General features: G+C 40.0%; 1 protein-coding gene across 3 annotated transcripts in view; it reads left to right on the top strand.

Moving 5' to 3' along the window:
* The window catches only part of AGK (acylglycerol kinase), a 48,234-nt gene extending 34,657 nt beyond the window's left edge, over nucleotides 1–13,577 (top strand). For all 3 annotated transcript variants that reach the window (XM_032221302.1, XM_032221303.1, XM_032221304.1), the window contains exons 12-16: nucleotides 4,737–4,884; nucleotides 6,037–6,134; nucleotides 8,784–8,854; nucleotides 11,174–11,258; nucleotides 12,968–13,577. In XM_032221302.1, the coding sequence (XP_032077193.1) occupies nucleotides 4,737–4,884; nucleotides 6,037–6,134; nucleotides 8,784–8,854; nucleotides 11,174–11,258; nucleotides 12,968–13,102 (537 nt within the window). In that variant the 3' untranslated portion in view covers nucleotides 13,103–13,577. The remainder of the gene's footprint in view (nucleotides 1–4,736; nucleotides 4,885–6,036; nucleotides 6,135–8,783; nucleotides 8,855–11,173; nucleotides 11,259–12,967) is intronic.
* Nucleotides 13,578–15,105: the final 1,528 nt, after the last annotated feature.

The following is a 15,105-nucleotide window of genomic DNA, read 5'->3' as shown; positions in this document are numbered from 1 at the left end:
TGTATCAGTACTAGTAACCCTCAATAGCCTGACTCTTCACTTTTGAAAGTGGTAGTGATGGTATGCAACAGATCACTGCCCTGTGGAACTGATGGTATCAGCTTCCATAGTGTAGTTATCTTTCATATAAAGAAGTACTTCCTTGTCCTGAATCTTCCCATATGTAAATTCAGCAAATGACTTAAGGCATATTAATATTTCATGTAGGTTAATGTTATAACATACATTTGCCTGCATTCACCGCCCACAGTCCCTTTTGTGAAAGAGTTGGGTGTTTTCCAAATTTGAGGGGGGGAGGGGGGGAGGGAGGGAAGAACACTTTAAGGTTCCAGATTTAGTCATCATCTCTCATGAGATTTTTTTGTGTGTGTGCTGATAATTGATAACAGTCCTGAGACTTAGTTATCCATAATCTTACTTGTTACTCTACTTGTTAGAAGGTAGCTTCTTATATTTGTGCCTGCTATGCAATCCTTGGGCTTGGACTGTTTGTGACAATATAATTTTAGGTACTTTAAACAGATCCAAAGCTGCTACCCAAGATGGAACTGATGTGAAGTCATTTGATGTATATTTTGCCAAGCAGGTGGTGGCAGAAACGACCTTTTATAAAACAAAATCATAGAATGTGGCTCGTGTGTGTGTGTGTGTGTGTGTGTGTGTGTGTGTGTGTGTGTGTGTGTATCACACAGATTAGGCCTCTTTTGGATTCCATCTGCCGGTCAATGTCGGCTGGCGACTCCCCGGGGGAGGGCCTTCTCTGTAGCTGCTCCGGCCCTATGGAACGATCTCCCCGTGGAGATCTGGACCCTTACTACTCTTCCGGCCTTCCGCAAAGCGATTAAGACCTGGCTGTTCCGGCAGGCCTGGGGCTGTTGGTTTATCCAGCCCCATCCTAAGCTATATGAATGTTGTACAATTTTAATGTCTGTTCTTTTTAATTTTGTATATGTTCCCCCTCCCTGTTTTTATCTGTAAGCCGCCCTGAGTCTCTCGAGAGTGGGTGGCATACAAATCCTAATAAACCGTAAACCGTAAACATACATACATATACACATACATATATATATATATTGCTGCACTGTGAATAAAATAAGCAAAGAGAAATCAGCAAAGGGATGCTGGGATGCAGAGAGATCCATTAAAATCTACTGTACTCTGCTGTCTTCCTGTAGTGCGGTTCTCTCTTGGGGTTTTTGTTATGCTAATGATTCACCCTATTCAGTTCACGTAAGTGGTGCCTATAAATAGAGCGTAGAGGACTGATGATAATCCACCTCTTACAGCTAGCCAGTCACAAATTGAGCAGAAGGGTTAATTGCCATAGTTTTAAAGTTCTCAAATATTGAACGATTATAATGTAAAGGAGACACTTTTTTTTCTGTTAAGGCCCCTCTACTGATTTCTTAACAAATAATAAAACATTCCCATTTTTGAAATGCTGCAACGTGAATAATGCACATGTTTCAAAGACCTGATGGAGATCATCTCCATCCTCAACCGATACTCACTCGCTTCGTTCACTGCCCTTCCTCATCTTCAACAACAAACAATATCTGTAATTAGTAGTCATTGTATTGGTTTGAAATGATGGACAGGGAGCAGAAGGTGGAAAAGGCTTGGTTAGATTACGATGGTGTAGGACAGGGGTGTCAAACTCAAGGGATGCTTAAATCTGGCCCGTGTGGCCATTTGGAAACAGCAAAGGACCGACCCGCAGTGCCTCTGGCAGCCAAAATAGGGTGTGGGGGAACCTCAGGGGGGGCTCCCCACAGCCCATTTTCACCCTGGATGGCCTCCTGCAGCACTTTGCCAGCCAAAACGGGGTGTGTGGGGGGTGTCCCACGGTCTCCTACGCCCCATTTTGGCCGGTGCGTCTTATACACTGAATATAGTATTTTTGTCTCCTGAAACTCCGCCCCATCACCAAAATGGCCATGCATAGCTTTTAGAAGGTTTTCAGAGAGCTCCTAGGGGCTGGGGAGGGCAGAAATGAGCAAAAAAAGTCCCTCCCCCCCCACTCCCCAGAAGCACGCTATAAGCTACCTAAAGACTATCCATATCCTTTTTGCTCATTTTTGCCCTACTTTTGTTGCATCTTATACTCCAAAAAATACGGTGTGTTTATATATTATTTGGAAGAGGGATTAGAAAACACAATTATCAAATTTGCACATAAAACAAAGATAAGGATTAGTTAGTAGCAAGATTCACGAGGAACTTGACAAGACAGAACATCAAGCAAAAACCAACAAGTTGAATTTCAACAGGGACAAATGCAAAGCCCTCCATTTGGATAGGAAAAATAAAATACATGTGCATAGGATGGAGGGGAGAAGCCCCTGTTCTCCGTTCTTCTTTGATACACGTAAAATATTGCATCCAATTCTGGCTGTCTCATTTTAGATAGGACATTGGATTGGAGTATGATAAGGAGCCTAAAAGAGAGAGAAAAAATTAAGAGGAAAGCTTGGAAACCTGTTTAGCCAGAGAAGAGAAGATTGCAGGGAAAGGTGAATGGCTATTTTCAACAATCATAAGGACTCCATTTGGAGAGGGAAAGGACTTATTTAGAATTATCCCAGAAGAGTGGGCAAGGAGCAGCGGGATTCAATTATGAGAAAGTAGACATCAGTTGAATATCAGGAAATTTTTCTAAATGGAAAGAGCTTTTTAACAATGAAACAGTACTGGATTCTCCAGCAGTGAAGGTGTTTAAGGGGAGGCAGAGTGGACATCTGTGAGGGATGCTACATTAGGGATAATCTCTAAGGGACTTTTCGATACTTACATTCTATGATTTTATGATCAGTATTAAAACTGGTGTAATCTTTAAATCCTTTCATTTATTGAAACAGGAGAGTAAATTCAGTTTCTGCATGCCACTATTTCTTACTCGGAAATTCTGAGATGAAACATTGCTGCTTTAGGCCATGTATTTTTTTTTAATCTAGGTTCCATGCTTTAATCAGTACCAGTGGTGGATTCCGGGTGGTACGGCCCAGTACAGACATGCCGATAGTAGCAATATAGCAATAGCAGTTAGACTTATATACCGCTTCATAGGGCTTTCAGCCCTCTCTAAGCGGTTTACAGAGTCAGCATATCGCCCCCACAGTCTGGGTCCTCATTTCACCCACCTCGGAAGGATGGAAGGCTGAGTCAACCTTGAGCTGGTGAGATTAGAACCGCTGAACTGCAGATAACAGTCAGCTGAAGTGGCCTGCAGTACTGCACCCTAATCACTGTGCCACCTCGGCAGCGGCCACTGTACTGTTATGGTGGCTCGTTTGGCCCACCTGCCCACATTCCTTACCTGTTCTTGAAGCAACCAGGCCTATTGCGCATGCGCGCACACTGTGCGGCGCCTGCACGAGCTCCGTCGAGCAGCTGGGTGTCACAGGGCAGTGGCGTGTGCATGCATGCGCAGTGCTCATGCCCAGCCCTCTGCGTAGCATACTGATTGCAGCGGGAGCCGGAACCCACCACTGATGAGTACATGTAGTTTATTAAAAAGGCAGACATAGTCACACAGATAATTTTACTGTTTGAACTTCTATGTAACTTTTGCTGTTTCATATCCTGCTTTCTCTGGCATGTTCTTCCCTGTGAAATATGATAGGGCTTATGATTGACCTATGCATTCAGCAGGAAATGACCTGAATAATTCAGTTGCAAATAGCTGGGAAGGGCAGAAACAGAAAATGGGATGGTTAATGTTTCCTTCCCTACTTATTATCTCAAGACCTTATTCCCTAAATGAGAATAGTGATAGCAACAGCACTTAGACTTATATACTCCATTCGTAGTGCTTTACAGCTCTCTCTAAGCAGTTTACAGACTCAGCCTATTGCCCCCAACAATCTGGGTCCTCATTTTACCCACCTCAAAAGGATGGAAGGCTGAGTCAACCTCGATCCAGTTAAGGATCGAACTGCTGGCAGTTGGCAGAGTTAGCCTGCAGTACTTCATTCATTCTAGCTCTAACCACCACAGCTCTGTATAGAAAATGGAGTGCAGCTAGTGGAATAATTGAATGGAGAAAGTAGCCTTTTTCCTATCTGTGATTTCCTACCTTGCTATCACTTCTTTGCATCTGTTTTGTGGCCATCAGTTTTTTCAGTCTGCATTGGAATACACATATATTTTCATTTTTTAAAAAAAAAAATATTTATAGAAAGCAAAAATTTCAAGGTCTATATAAACTGTGTTGTCTGGGTATAGTTATTTTGAGTAATCATCATCATCATCATCATAACAATAGCATTCATAACAGTAGTCATCATATAGCAACAACGATATCTCATCAAAACATTGATAATAAACATGTGACAATAGTGCTTACTTATCCATTTAGTAAACCATTTTTACAAAGTTAGTCATTCTCTTATATTTTGTTTTTTAAATCTAACTTCTGTTTCTGGTCGATAACCATGGATAAAACAAATCCCATATTTAGAAATATTCAGTGTCTTCCCTGTCTTTAATTTTAAGTGTTAATCTGTCCATTTCTGCACATTCTAGTATTTTTATTACATCCTCTTCTGTAGGGATCTCTATGCTCTTCCAGTGTTGTGCAAATACAATTCTAGCACACATAGTATTAAGCACATATTCCCTATATTACATTTTTCTTGTATGATATGCAATTGAAATATTTCTGGTTTTAAGTATATGGAATACACACACACATTTTCATACTCTGTTGCTTTTCTTCCTTTTTGCCAAACTCCAAGGAGTGGCCTCAGAAACATCTAGCTTCCCTTACCTATTTGGGCCCCATTCCGAGGCCACCTGAGGAGCCAGAGCAGAAGACATCTCGACCTCCTTTGTACATTAGGCTTTATAAGAGACTTGCATATTATTGGACACCCTCTCCCAAAGGTAAGCAAAATATGCACAAAGTGACGTCCTGGCCCTACCAGTTGGCATGAGGGACCACGTGGGGAGAGTTCCATACTGCAGGGGTCTGCTAGATTGAGAGCAGATTCTTCCCTCCTTGCTCTCTGGTCTTCACCCATCCATGTTTTTTGGTGTATCATATTGATATATTCTTCTGTTGTGTTTCTTTATCATTCTTTATTTTATTGTTCTGTTATTTTACTTCTGTTTACGTGCCTTGCATTTTTCTTCCTTTTTATTATTGAAAGGCATCTAGAGCAGGAGTCTCCAACCTTGGCAACTTTAAGGAGTTGAAGTCCTCCAGGCTTAAAGTTGCCAAGGTTGAAGACCCCTTGGTATAGAATAGCCCTACAACGAATAATAAAAAAAATAGAGTAGGATAGGGTAAAGTAGGGTGGAATGGAATGGAATAGAATAGAATAGAACAGAACAGAACAGAATAGAATAGAATTCTTTATTGGCCAAGTGTGATTGGACACACAAGGAATTTGTCTTTGGTACATATGCTCTCAGTGTATATAAAAGATGCATTCATCACAAATCATAAGGTACATCACAAATCATAGTCATAGGGTACAAATAAGCAATCAAATCATACCAGGAAACAATCAGTATAAATCGTAAGGATTCAAGCAATAAAGTTACAGTCATAAGTGGGAGGAGATGGGTGATAGGAATGATGAGAAGATTAATAGTAATATTAATACAGTCTTAGTAGATAATATGACAGTGTTGTGGGAATTAGTTGTTAAGCAGAGTGATGGCATTCGGGGGGAAACTGTCCTTGTGTCTAGTTGTTATGTTCAGTGCTCTATAGCGTCTTTTTGAAGGTAGGAATTGGAACAATTTATGTCCAGGATGTGAGGGGTCTGTAAATATTTTCATGGCCCTCTTTTTGACTCGTACAGGTTCTCAATGGAAAGCAGGTTGATAGTAACTGTTTTTTCTGTAGTTCTAATTATCCTCTGAAGTCGACGTCTGTCTTGTTGGGTTGCAGAACCAAACAAGACAGTTATAGGGGTGCAGATGACAGACACATAATAAATACTAAAAGGGCAACAAAAAAACCAAACCAAATAAAATGGTGCATTGTCTAACTTGCTACTTAATTTTCTTTTCTCTCTTGGACTGCAGAAATCCCAAAGGAGGAGACCCCAGAGGCCTGGAATGAAATTCCACTGTCTGCCCTTGAATTCTGCATCACTACTCAGAACAGGAATCTCAATCTTAAAGTAAGACAATAGAAGTTCAACCTCCCCACCTCCCCCTTAATAACCTTTCCCCAATTTGACAGTTTGGTGCTAGTTTGTGGTATGTTTCTTAACTGCTAATTCCTTTACTATTGATAATCAAACCTTAAAGGCAGAAATTATCTACCACTTCAGTGTCTCCATTGCCATTTTTAAACCTACTTGCTGAATCTGTTGTCTTACTTTGATTTTCTTTATGGTTATCCAAGAATGATTTTTTTTCCTACTCTGCTCCCTTTTCACTCAGATCTCTTGCTATCGGAGCTCGGGGTTCATTCGCATTTTCAGCTATCAAATTTTGCATCGTGCAGATTATCTTCAGCCTTAAAACCACATCCGTCTTCTTTCTATCCAGCTGCCCCTTATTTATATTCTTTATATAGATTGAATAAAAAGAGGGAGTGTATACCGTCTTATTTCATTCCTTTGCAAATGTGAAGCCATTCTATTTTGTCATGTTCTATCTGGACTTTGTCTTCCTGACCTGTGTATAGTTTTCAAATAAGATGTTCAGGGATCCCTATTTTTCTAAGTGCATCTTACAGTTTGACATAATTGACACAATAAAAAGCCTTTCTATCATCAATGAAGCACAGAACAATTTCTTTTTGGCAGTCTTTGACTTTCTCAGTTATCCAGCATTCACCAGCAATAATATCTTATGTTCTTGATCTTTTCTAAAGCAATTCGAATATCTGGCATCACTCTTTCCATGTAGGGCTCTAACCTCTGTTTGTTGTTGTCGTTTTGTTGTTATTCAAGTATTATTTTGTTAGCATGTGAAATTAAGGCTGTTGTACAACAGCTTGCATACTTTGTTATGTCATCTTTCTTTGATAACAAGAGCATTTAGACTTATATACTGCTTCATGGTGGTTCACAGCCCTCTCTAAGCGGTTTACAGAGTTAACATGTTCCCCCCAGCAATCTGGGTTCTCATTTCACCGACCTCAGAAGGATGGAAGGCTAAGGCAATCTTGAGCCAGTCAGGATTGAACTCCTGGCAGTGAGTTGAATTAGCCTCAATACTGCATTCTTACCACTGTGCCACCACGGCACTATATGGTATACATCAATGTTGGCTAATGTTTTCAGCACCGAGTGCCAAAATGGGGGCACATATGCATGTGCTGGAAACCAGAAGAGCAACCGCCCGGTGTACATGCACATGCAGGGAAGATGGTATGGTTTACGGCATCTGCTCCGGCCAGCTGGTTTCCATGTGTGCAAGTGCACCAGAAACCAGAAGACCAAGTGGCCCGTGCGCATGCACACACCAGAAACCAGAAGATCATCTTCCCAGCATGTGCATATGCACTGGGCACCCGCTCTTCTGGTTTCTGGCGCTCCCATGTACATGAAGACCAGCTGGCCAGCGCACCAGATCCCAAACCAGCAACGAGCAACGACTCGCGTGCCTGGAGAGATGGCTTTGCATTCCACTTCCGGCACATGTGCCATGGGTTCGCCATCACAGGTATATATAGAAGTTCTCTTGCAGTCTGTTGCCTACTATATCGCTCCACACATTTGCTGGAAGTTTTGTTACAACTTTACAGATTTATCTGTTGCTTGCCATATTTCTGTAAATATTCCATCAATAACTATAGCCTTCTGACTTAGTAACATAAGTGCTTATCTAATTTCATCTTCTAGGCGTAGATTTTTTTTAAAAAAAAATAGGGACTATCTGCTAAGATATCTTAAATGTTAAACTTTTCTACTATACTTTTTAAAAAAATCTTCTCTGATTTGAGTTTGGGGCGTTTTTGGCGCACCAGTTCAAGATTGGAACCTTGTCCTTAATTTTGAGATTGTTTGGAAAAGTTTCCTTGTTCTCATTTTTCATGTCTTTATAGATGTTGCTGTAATGCTGCTTCTTGTATCTTCTAACATCTTTCTGAAATTTTTGGTTAAGTTCATTTCTGAGAGCTTTGTCTTCATGGCTTTGCCTCTCTTCAAATTCAATGGTTTGCTCAGATGTATTTATTTATTTAGTCAAACATGTACAGGATAGCAGGTATAAGTATAAACATGGACATGAACACGGGAAATGAGTACAAATAAATGGGGACAGTAGGACAGGGACGGTAGGCACGCTTGCGCGCTTATGCACGCCCCCTTTATGGACCTCTTAGGAATGGGGTGAGGTCCACGGTAGACAGTTTAAGGTCAAAGCTGTTGGGGTTTGAGGATGTAATAATGGAGTCAGGTAGAGAATTCCAGGGATTGAAGACTCTGTTGCTGAAGTCGTATTTTCTGCAATCGAGTTTGGAATGGTTTAGCTTGAGTTTGTATCGATTGTTTGCCCGTGTATTATTGAGGTTGAATCGGAAGTAGTCGTTGACAGATAAGACGTTGTAGCAGACAATTTTGTGCACTATGCTTATTTGCTTTCTTCTTTCTTGATTTTAGACAATCACTTTTCTCTTTAACCAGTTTATTTAAATTCCTTCCACAGTTTCGGCTGTGTTTAGTAGCTGACTCTGTCTTTTTAATCCATACATGAGTAAATGTTAGACTACTTTCTCAAAGGAGAAAGCAAATATTTTTTCACAAATATGCCTGGAATATTTGTGAGATGCTGGGATGTTAGTACTGACATCTCTCTTTTGGAAATACTTGTTTCAGCGTGAAGAAGACTTCATGAATATTTGTATTGAACTAGATGAAATCAGTAGGGGAGACTATGTAAAAAGAGGGTGAGTATTAGAGAAACCTTTCTTACGCACCTTATCATAGCCATAAATTTCATTTATTTATTTGCTCTGTGAACATTAATAAGACATTTTTATATCAAAAAGTGATTAAAACTAAAGAAAAGATTTTGGAGTTTTCTATCATGCCAAAATTCAGGGCAGTAACAGATTTCTTTATTCTTTGTTAGATTTATAGCACATCTTCCCCAGAAGTTCTAGGTCAGTGGTCACCTATGTCCATGGACCATTGGTGGTCCGTGAGAAAATTTTGGTGGTCCTCAGAAAAAATATTTGCATTTTTATATTGCAATAATGCTATTTATCTTTCTTAAAAAATCATATTAGCAGTCCACAGGATTTAAAATTATGAATTTAGTGGTCCCGGAGGTCCGAAAGGTTGGTTACTCCTCCTCTAGGTATCATTTCTTTTAGGTGGAATCCTTTGACATGGCAGGGATTCCAGAAATGTTCTTATTTCTAGAGTAGAACAATAGAATTAGAGATAAGCAACATCTTCTAGGGTAGAACAATAAAATTAGAGATAAGCAACAAACAAAACAAAAGCCAGTAGAGGCCTTTGAGGCAACACTATAATTTCATAATTGTCTGCTCTTCCTAGTTCTTACAGAAATGGGGTCCAAATATGGGACTCATGGTGGTGGACTTCCTTGCCTTGCCTTCTAGTTCCAAGAATGTTATCCCCACCAAACCCCCTTCTGAAGAGCCTTCTTTAGCAAGGACAGTTTTGAAGTGTGGAGTCAAGTGAGTGTGTGAGAGTTTCCCCTATGGGAGCCCCCTTTTTTTAATCTGTTCATGTAGCCTTGATGGGTTGAGTTGCATCACAGCTGGTTCACCAGCTGTCTGAGCAGGTAATGAGGCTGAATGGGGCGCTCACACATAGAAGCAATTAAGCAAAGACAGAAAAAGGTCAAGCTAGAACCAACATCAGCCAAATTAACATCATGAAAATGTAGTGCTTAGGCAAACATTTTATATAAGAAGCTATTTTATTTTTGTATGCGTTCCTACAGTAATGTAAGACGGTATCTTTGAATACAAATCACATGGTAAACTGTGGGTAAGAATAAAGTGGAAGTCAATGTTTTGCCTTGATTATCCAGAACCTTCTCATTAAAAATATTCAGCAGTAGAGCAACAAGGTAGGTACAATTCTGAAATGTAAACACGACTAAAAAAAGGCTGAAAGCTGCTTTATGTAGATTTTTTTCAGATAAGATAGATATTGCTACAAGTGTGTATTGTTAACACACTTCTATATATAAACACAATTGCTGGTGCCTTTAACTAGGCAACTCTGAGCTTCTAAATCTGGAAATCTTCAGTAATATTTCAGACGATAATTTAAAATTTCATAAATTATGATTTTATGTAACCATGGGGAATCATTACAACTAACAATATACAAAACTTCTAAAGGTAAAGGTTCCCCTCGCACATATGTGCTAGTCGTTCCCGACTCTAGGTGGTTGTGCTCATCTCCGTTTTAAAGCCGAAGAGCCAGCGCCGTCCAAAGACGTCTCCAAGGTCATATGGCCGGCATGTGACGCACGGAACATTGTTACCTTCCCACTAAAAGTGGTTCCTATTTTTCTCTTTGCATTTTTACATGCAAAACGTTCTTTTACAAAACCCTAATTAGAAATAACAAACATACTTTCCTGTGTATGTTTTCTTCCTAACTATTTAAAGCTGCAACTTCCTGATTGTGTTCAGTTGGGATATTTGCATCTATGTCTGAGGAAAAGAATTTTTGGCCCCAGTTTTTTTAATTTTAAGGGATAGATGAACTCTGCATTTGAACTGTAAGGTTCAGCTCATTTAAAGGGCAGAATTCTTTAAATGCTAATACATTGGACTGAAACGTCAGTGTAAGTTCGCATGCAGATACCCCAAGTCTCATCATGCACCAGTTCTAGCAATTCCCAGGACTAATTTATTTACTGGACAAGAATGCACTACAAAAAAATAATAACCAAGAGTTAGTGGTATTTATATAGTTCAAGTACTGTTCTTGGATCGCACAGATTAGGTTCAAAGTTTACACGCATGAAATTCCCTAGAAGTAATTTGTCTCTTAGAAATGTATGAACATAGTGCTTCAAGTCTTTGAAAGAATGGGTCATATAAAAACGTTACACAGTTTTGGAGTGTAATGTAAAATTGTTAACTTTATTTGATCTTAGAAGGGCTGCTATTATTGACTATTTGCTTCCAGCGCCCCCTTTTTTGGGGGGGGGGGCTCATACTTTAAATGATATGCGTAAATATTTTCCTGTGTTCCTCTTATCTTGTTTTGCACAGAAGCCAAAAGATGAAGGATCCCCACTTGTGTCCTGAAGGAAGTCAATGTCTTCAGGCTAGCAAATGTGTTTTGCAACTTCCAGAGGTGAGAAATCAAATGCTGTGATGCACACTGAGCTGGTTTTATTCTATTCCCACCTGTAAAGATGTAAAGAGATGAGTTTTGCTTAAGTGAGCTTTGATGCAGATTCTCCTGTCTCTATGGACTGACATAGTCTGATTGGCCACCATTGATATCCTTGCTATTGGTTAACTACATTTTCATGTACAGTATCTACATGTGTATAATATAATGCAGGTGGACTCTACCTCCAATTTGATCCTTTTACCTTGATCTCTATATATGCAAGATAGTAAGGATAGTTTTCAAGGATCTTTAAGTAGACAATTGTATTAGCAAGAGTTTTCCATTAGGTTATATGTAGGCACAAAGATTTAGGCTCAGATATAGCAATAGCAATACCACTTAGACTTACATACCACTTCACAGTGCTTTACAGCCCTCTCTAAGCAGTTTACAAAGTCAGCATATTGCCCCCAACAATGTAGGTCCACGTTTTACTAACCGCAGAAGGATGAAAGGCAGAGTCAATCTCGAGCCGGTTGAGGGTCAAACTCCTGGCAGTTGGCAGAGTTAGACTGCAGTACTGCATTTAGCCACTGCGCCAACATACCACAGATATATTGGACAATTATCATCCTTGCATAAAATATTTTTTTTGTCTCACTGGCTGGGTGTTGTATCACATAAAAGTCCAAATGAAAAGTATTTGGGTTTTGGCATAGAATGTCATGTAAACCCAGCCAAATTTTGGCTTACTCAACACACCATGATTAAGAAAAAAAGCAGTGTACAGTGAAACACAAACCCAGATACCTATTGGCTGGAAAACCTAACAAAATGTTTAGTTTAGTTTTATAGCTAAGAAAAATCAAAAGTACACATATAAACTGGGTGAAACCAGGCTTAATAGCAGTGACTGTGAGAGGGATCTTGGAGTCTTAGTGGACAACCAGCTAAATATGAGCCAGGAGTGTGCATTAACAGAGGGATACAATCAAGATCAAGTGAGGTACTAATACCACTCTATAAAGCCCTAGTAAGACCATACCCAGAGTACTGCATCCAATTTTGGTCACATTATAAAAAAGATGTTGAGACTCTAGAAAAAGTGCAGAGAAGAGCAACCAGGATGCTTAGAGGACTGGAGACTAAAACATATGAAGAACATTTACAGGAACTAGGCATTGCTAGTCTAGTGAAGAGAAGGACCAGGGGAGACATGATAGCAGTGTTCCAATATTTGAGGGGCTATTACAGAGACGAGGGGGTCAAGCTATTTTCCAAAGCACCTGAAGGCCGGACAAGGAATAATAGATGGAAACTGACCAGGGAGAGATTCAACCTAGAAATAAGGAGGAACTTTCTGACAGTGAGAACAATCAACCAATGGATCAGTTTTTGCCTTTGGACGTTGCGGGGGCTTCATCATTTGAGACTTTCAAGAAGAGATTGGACTGTCATTTGTCAGAAATGCTGTAGGGTCTCCTGCTCAAGCAGGAGGGGGTTGGTTAAGGTCCCTTCCAACTCTGTTAATCTGTTAGTTCTGCAGCAATACCACTGAGCTATAATTGGGAACATTACCACATTTGGGATATGAATGTCGGATCTTCGCTGCATGGCCTGGTGCTGCAGAATTCTAAGGAGAACCACTGTCCAGATGTAGCTCTAGGAAGGATGTCTGCTTTGTTGCCCTGTTGTGCAAAACTCTCTTGATCTTTCCGTCTCTGCAGGATACAGAAGGCTCTTTAGCTATAGACAATGAAGAGCATGAAGCAATGACAGTGGAGGTGAAGCTGTTGCCCAGGAAACTCCATTTCTTCTGCGATGCCGGGAAAAAAGTAGACATGCTTCAAGGCATATCATAATCAAAGCAGCTGGTTCAAGGTGTAATCAAAGGGTTGACTTGGATGACTGCCCCAATCCTGTTTAAAGAACTGCATCTGAAGGCTGCACATCGTTCCTTCAGTTATGGTGAAAGCCTTTCAAACTTACGTAAGTCAGAAATTGAGGAAGAAGAACTAAGATGGAAATATTTCGTTTTTCTTCTTGTCCGGTTCCAGTTATTTCACAACAAGACGACTTCCCAAATATCTCTGTGGCAAGTGTTTTCTAGTTAAAACACTTTGGGCATAAACTTCCATTTGTACACCTAGTACATATGTACTTCAGATCATTGAACATGCTCCTGCTTTCCCTCATTTTGCTTCTTTTCCCACTTCAATACTTGAGGTATGGGCAGTCCATCAGTGTTACACTTATGTTTTAAAAAGTGATTAAAAATTAACAGATGTCTCCGAGAAAAGTATCTAAAATGTCATCACTGATCAGTGAACCATTAGACCAGAATACTGCAGCTTGACTGGCAGCTTGTCTGGTATTAAGCACATATTATCCTACTCTTATTCTACAGGAGCAGAGGTCGGTAACCTTAAACACTCAGAGCCACAAAGATCCTAACCAGAATTCCCTAGTTCAATTCTGGAGCCGACCGGAAATCCAGTTTCCCCACCATAGAGTCTCTTCCTAGCATGCTGTCCTTTTTCCTCTGCCAACTAGAAGTCTGGTTCCCCCACCATAGAGTCTCTTCATAGCACAACCTCCTTTTTCCTCTACCTGTCCTAACCGAAAGCACTATCAATTATGGAGCTGACCAGAAAATCCACCCCTTGCCATAGAGTCTCCTCCTGGCGCGCCCTGCTTCCCCCCCCCTCCCCAAACCGGAAGCTCCTCTCAAAATTGTGGTTCCAACTGGTGACAGGGAGCTGCAGCTCCAGAGCCGCGGGTTGCTAACCCCTGTACAAGAGAAAGGATATAAAAAAGATCAAAGAAAGAACAAAATGAAGCAGTTTACTTCATGTTTTGGGTTTCTTTACAGGCCACACAACTATTTTGTTTTTAAATACCTCAAGCCAGCCAGAGACACTCGGTGTGTTAATAACTGGTGATTTTCCTGTTGTCACTGGGTGGAGCTAGTTGAGGGAATAATCTTCCTGTTTACCTGTTGGGGAAGTTTATTTTCCACTTTTAATGGTTTGTTTTGAGACGGTGGGTTGTAATGTGGTGTCACCCATATGTTCTATCTTTTATGCTTTCTTTTATAGACAGATTGCCAAATACAAAATAACGCACAGCGTGCGTGCATCATAGTTACTTTGCTATTCAGTCTTCAAGTTACCAAATACTAAACATGTTGCTTTATTCATCTGCTGAGCTTTAAAGACAGGGCCAAATATATATTTAAAATATATATATAAAATATATATCTACATGAACATTAAAAAGATATAAATTGGTAGCTGGAAAAGTGTATTTCTGCTTTGAAGTCGTTCATGAGCTGGACTGATGTGAACCCATTACTAAATATTGCCTCTTTGACTCAGAGCTGGCGTTGAAAAATACATGCTGAATTCTTGCTTTGTTTGCTATTTTTAAAGTAAATATGAAAACAACTGTCCTGCCTTTTTTTTTTCCAGCTAAGACAATACATAATACTCAACATGGAATATCGCACAACCTCCATTTGTAGATAATGATGAAAAAAGGTTGAAAGGGGATAACTTTGACTTTTCATTGCTTCCAAGGGTACAACACAAAAAGAAAATACAGGTTTTATTCTACAGTATTAAAACAGTGCATGTTTGGACTGTATTGATGGACTATTCTAGGTTAATTTGTTTTGAGTTTGAGGTTCTTGCACAACTCTATAAATCGGTGTGTTGTCCATAAAAGAAAACACCTGTGAATATAACTGCTATGGAGACGACAATTATACTCTTAAACACAAGGGGCAAAGAGGGAGAACAAATATTGAGTTAATGAATTTTCACATGGCCATCAAGCTGTATCAAATAATCAGCCAGTACAAATG

Source organism: Thamnophis elegans, chromosome 7 (assembly GCF_009769535.1).
Source record: "Thamnophis elegans isolate rThaEle1 chromosome 7, rThaEle1.pri, whole genome shotgun sequence".
Classification (NCBI taxonomy): Eukaryota; Metazoa; Chordata; class Lepidosauria; order Squamata; family Colubridae; genus Thamnophis; species Thamnophis elegans.
Note: the sequence above shows the minus strand (reverse complement) of the source record. Positions and strands in the feature narration are given on the sequence as shown.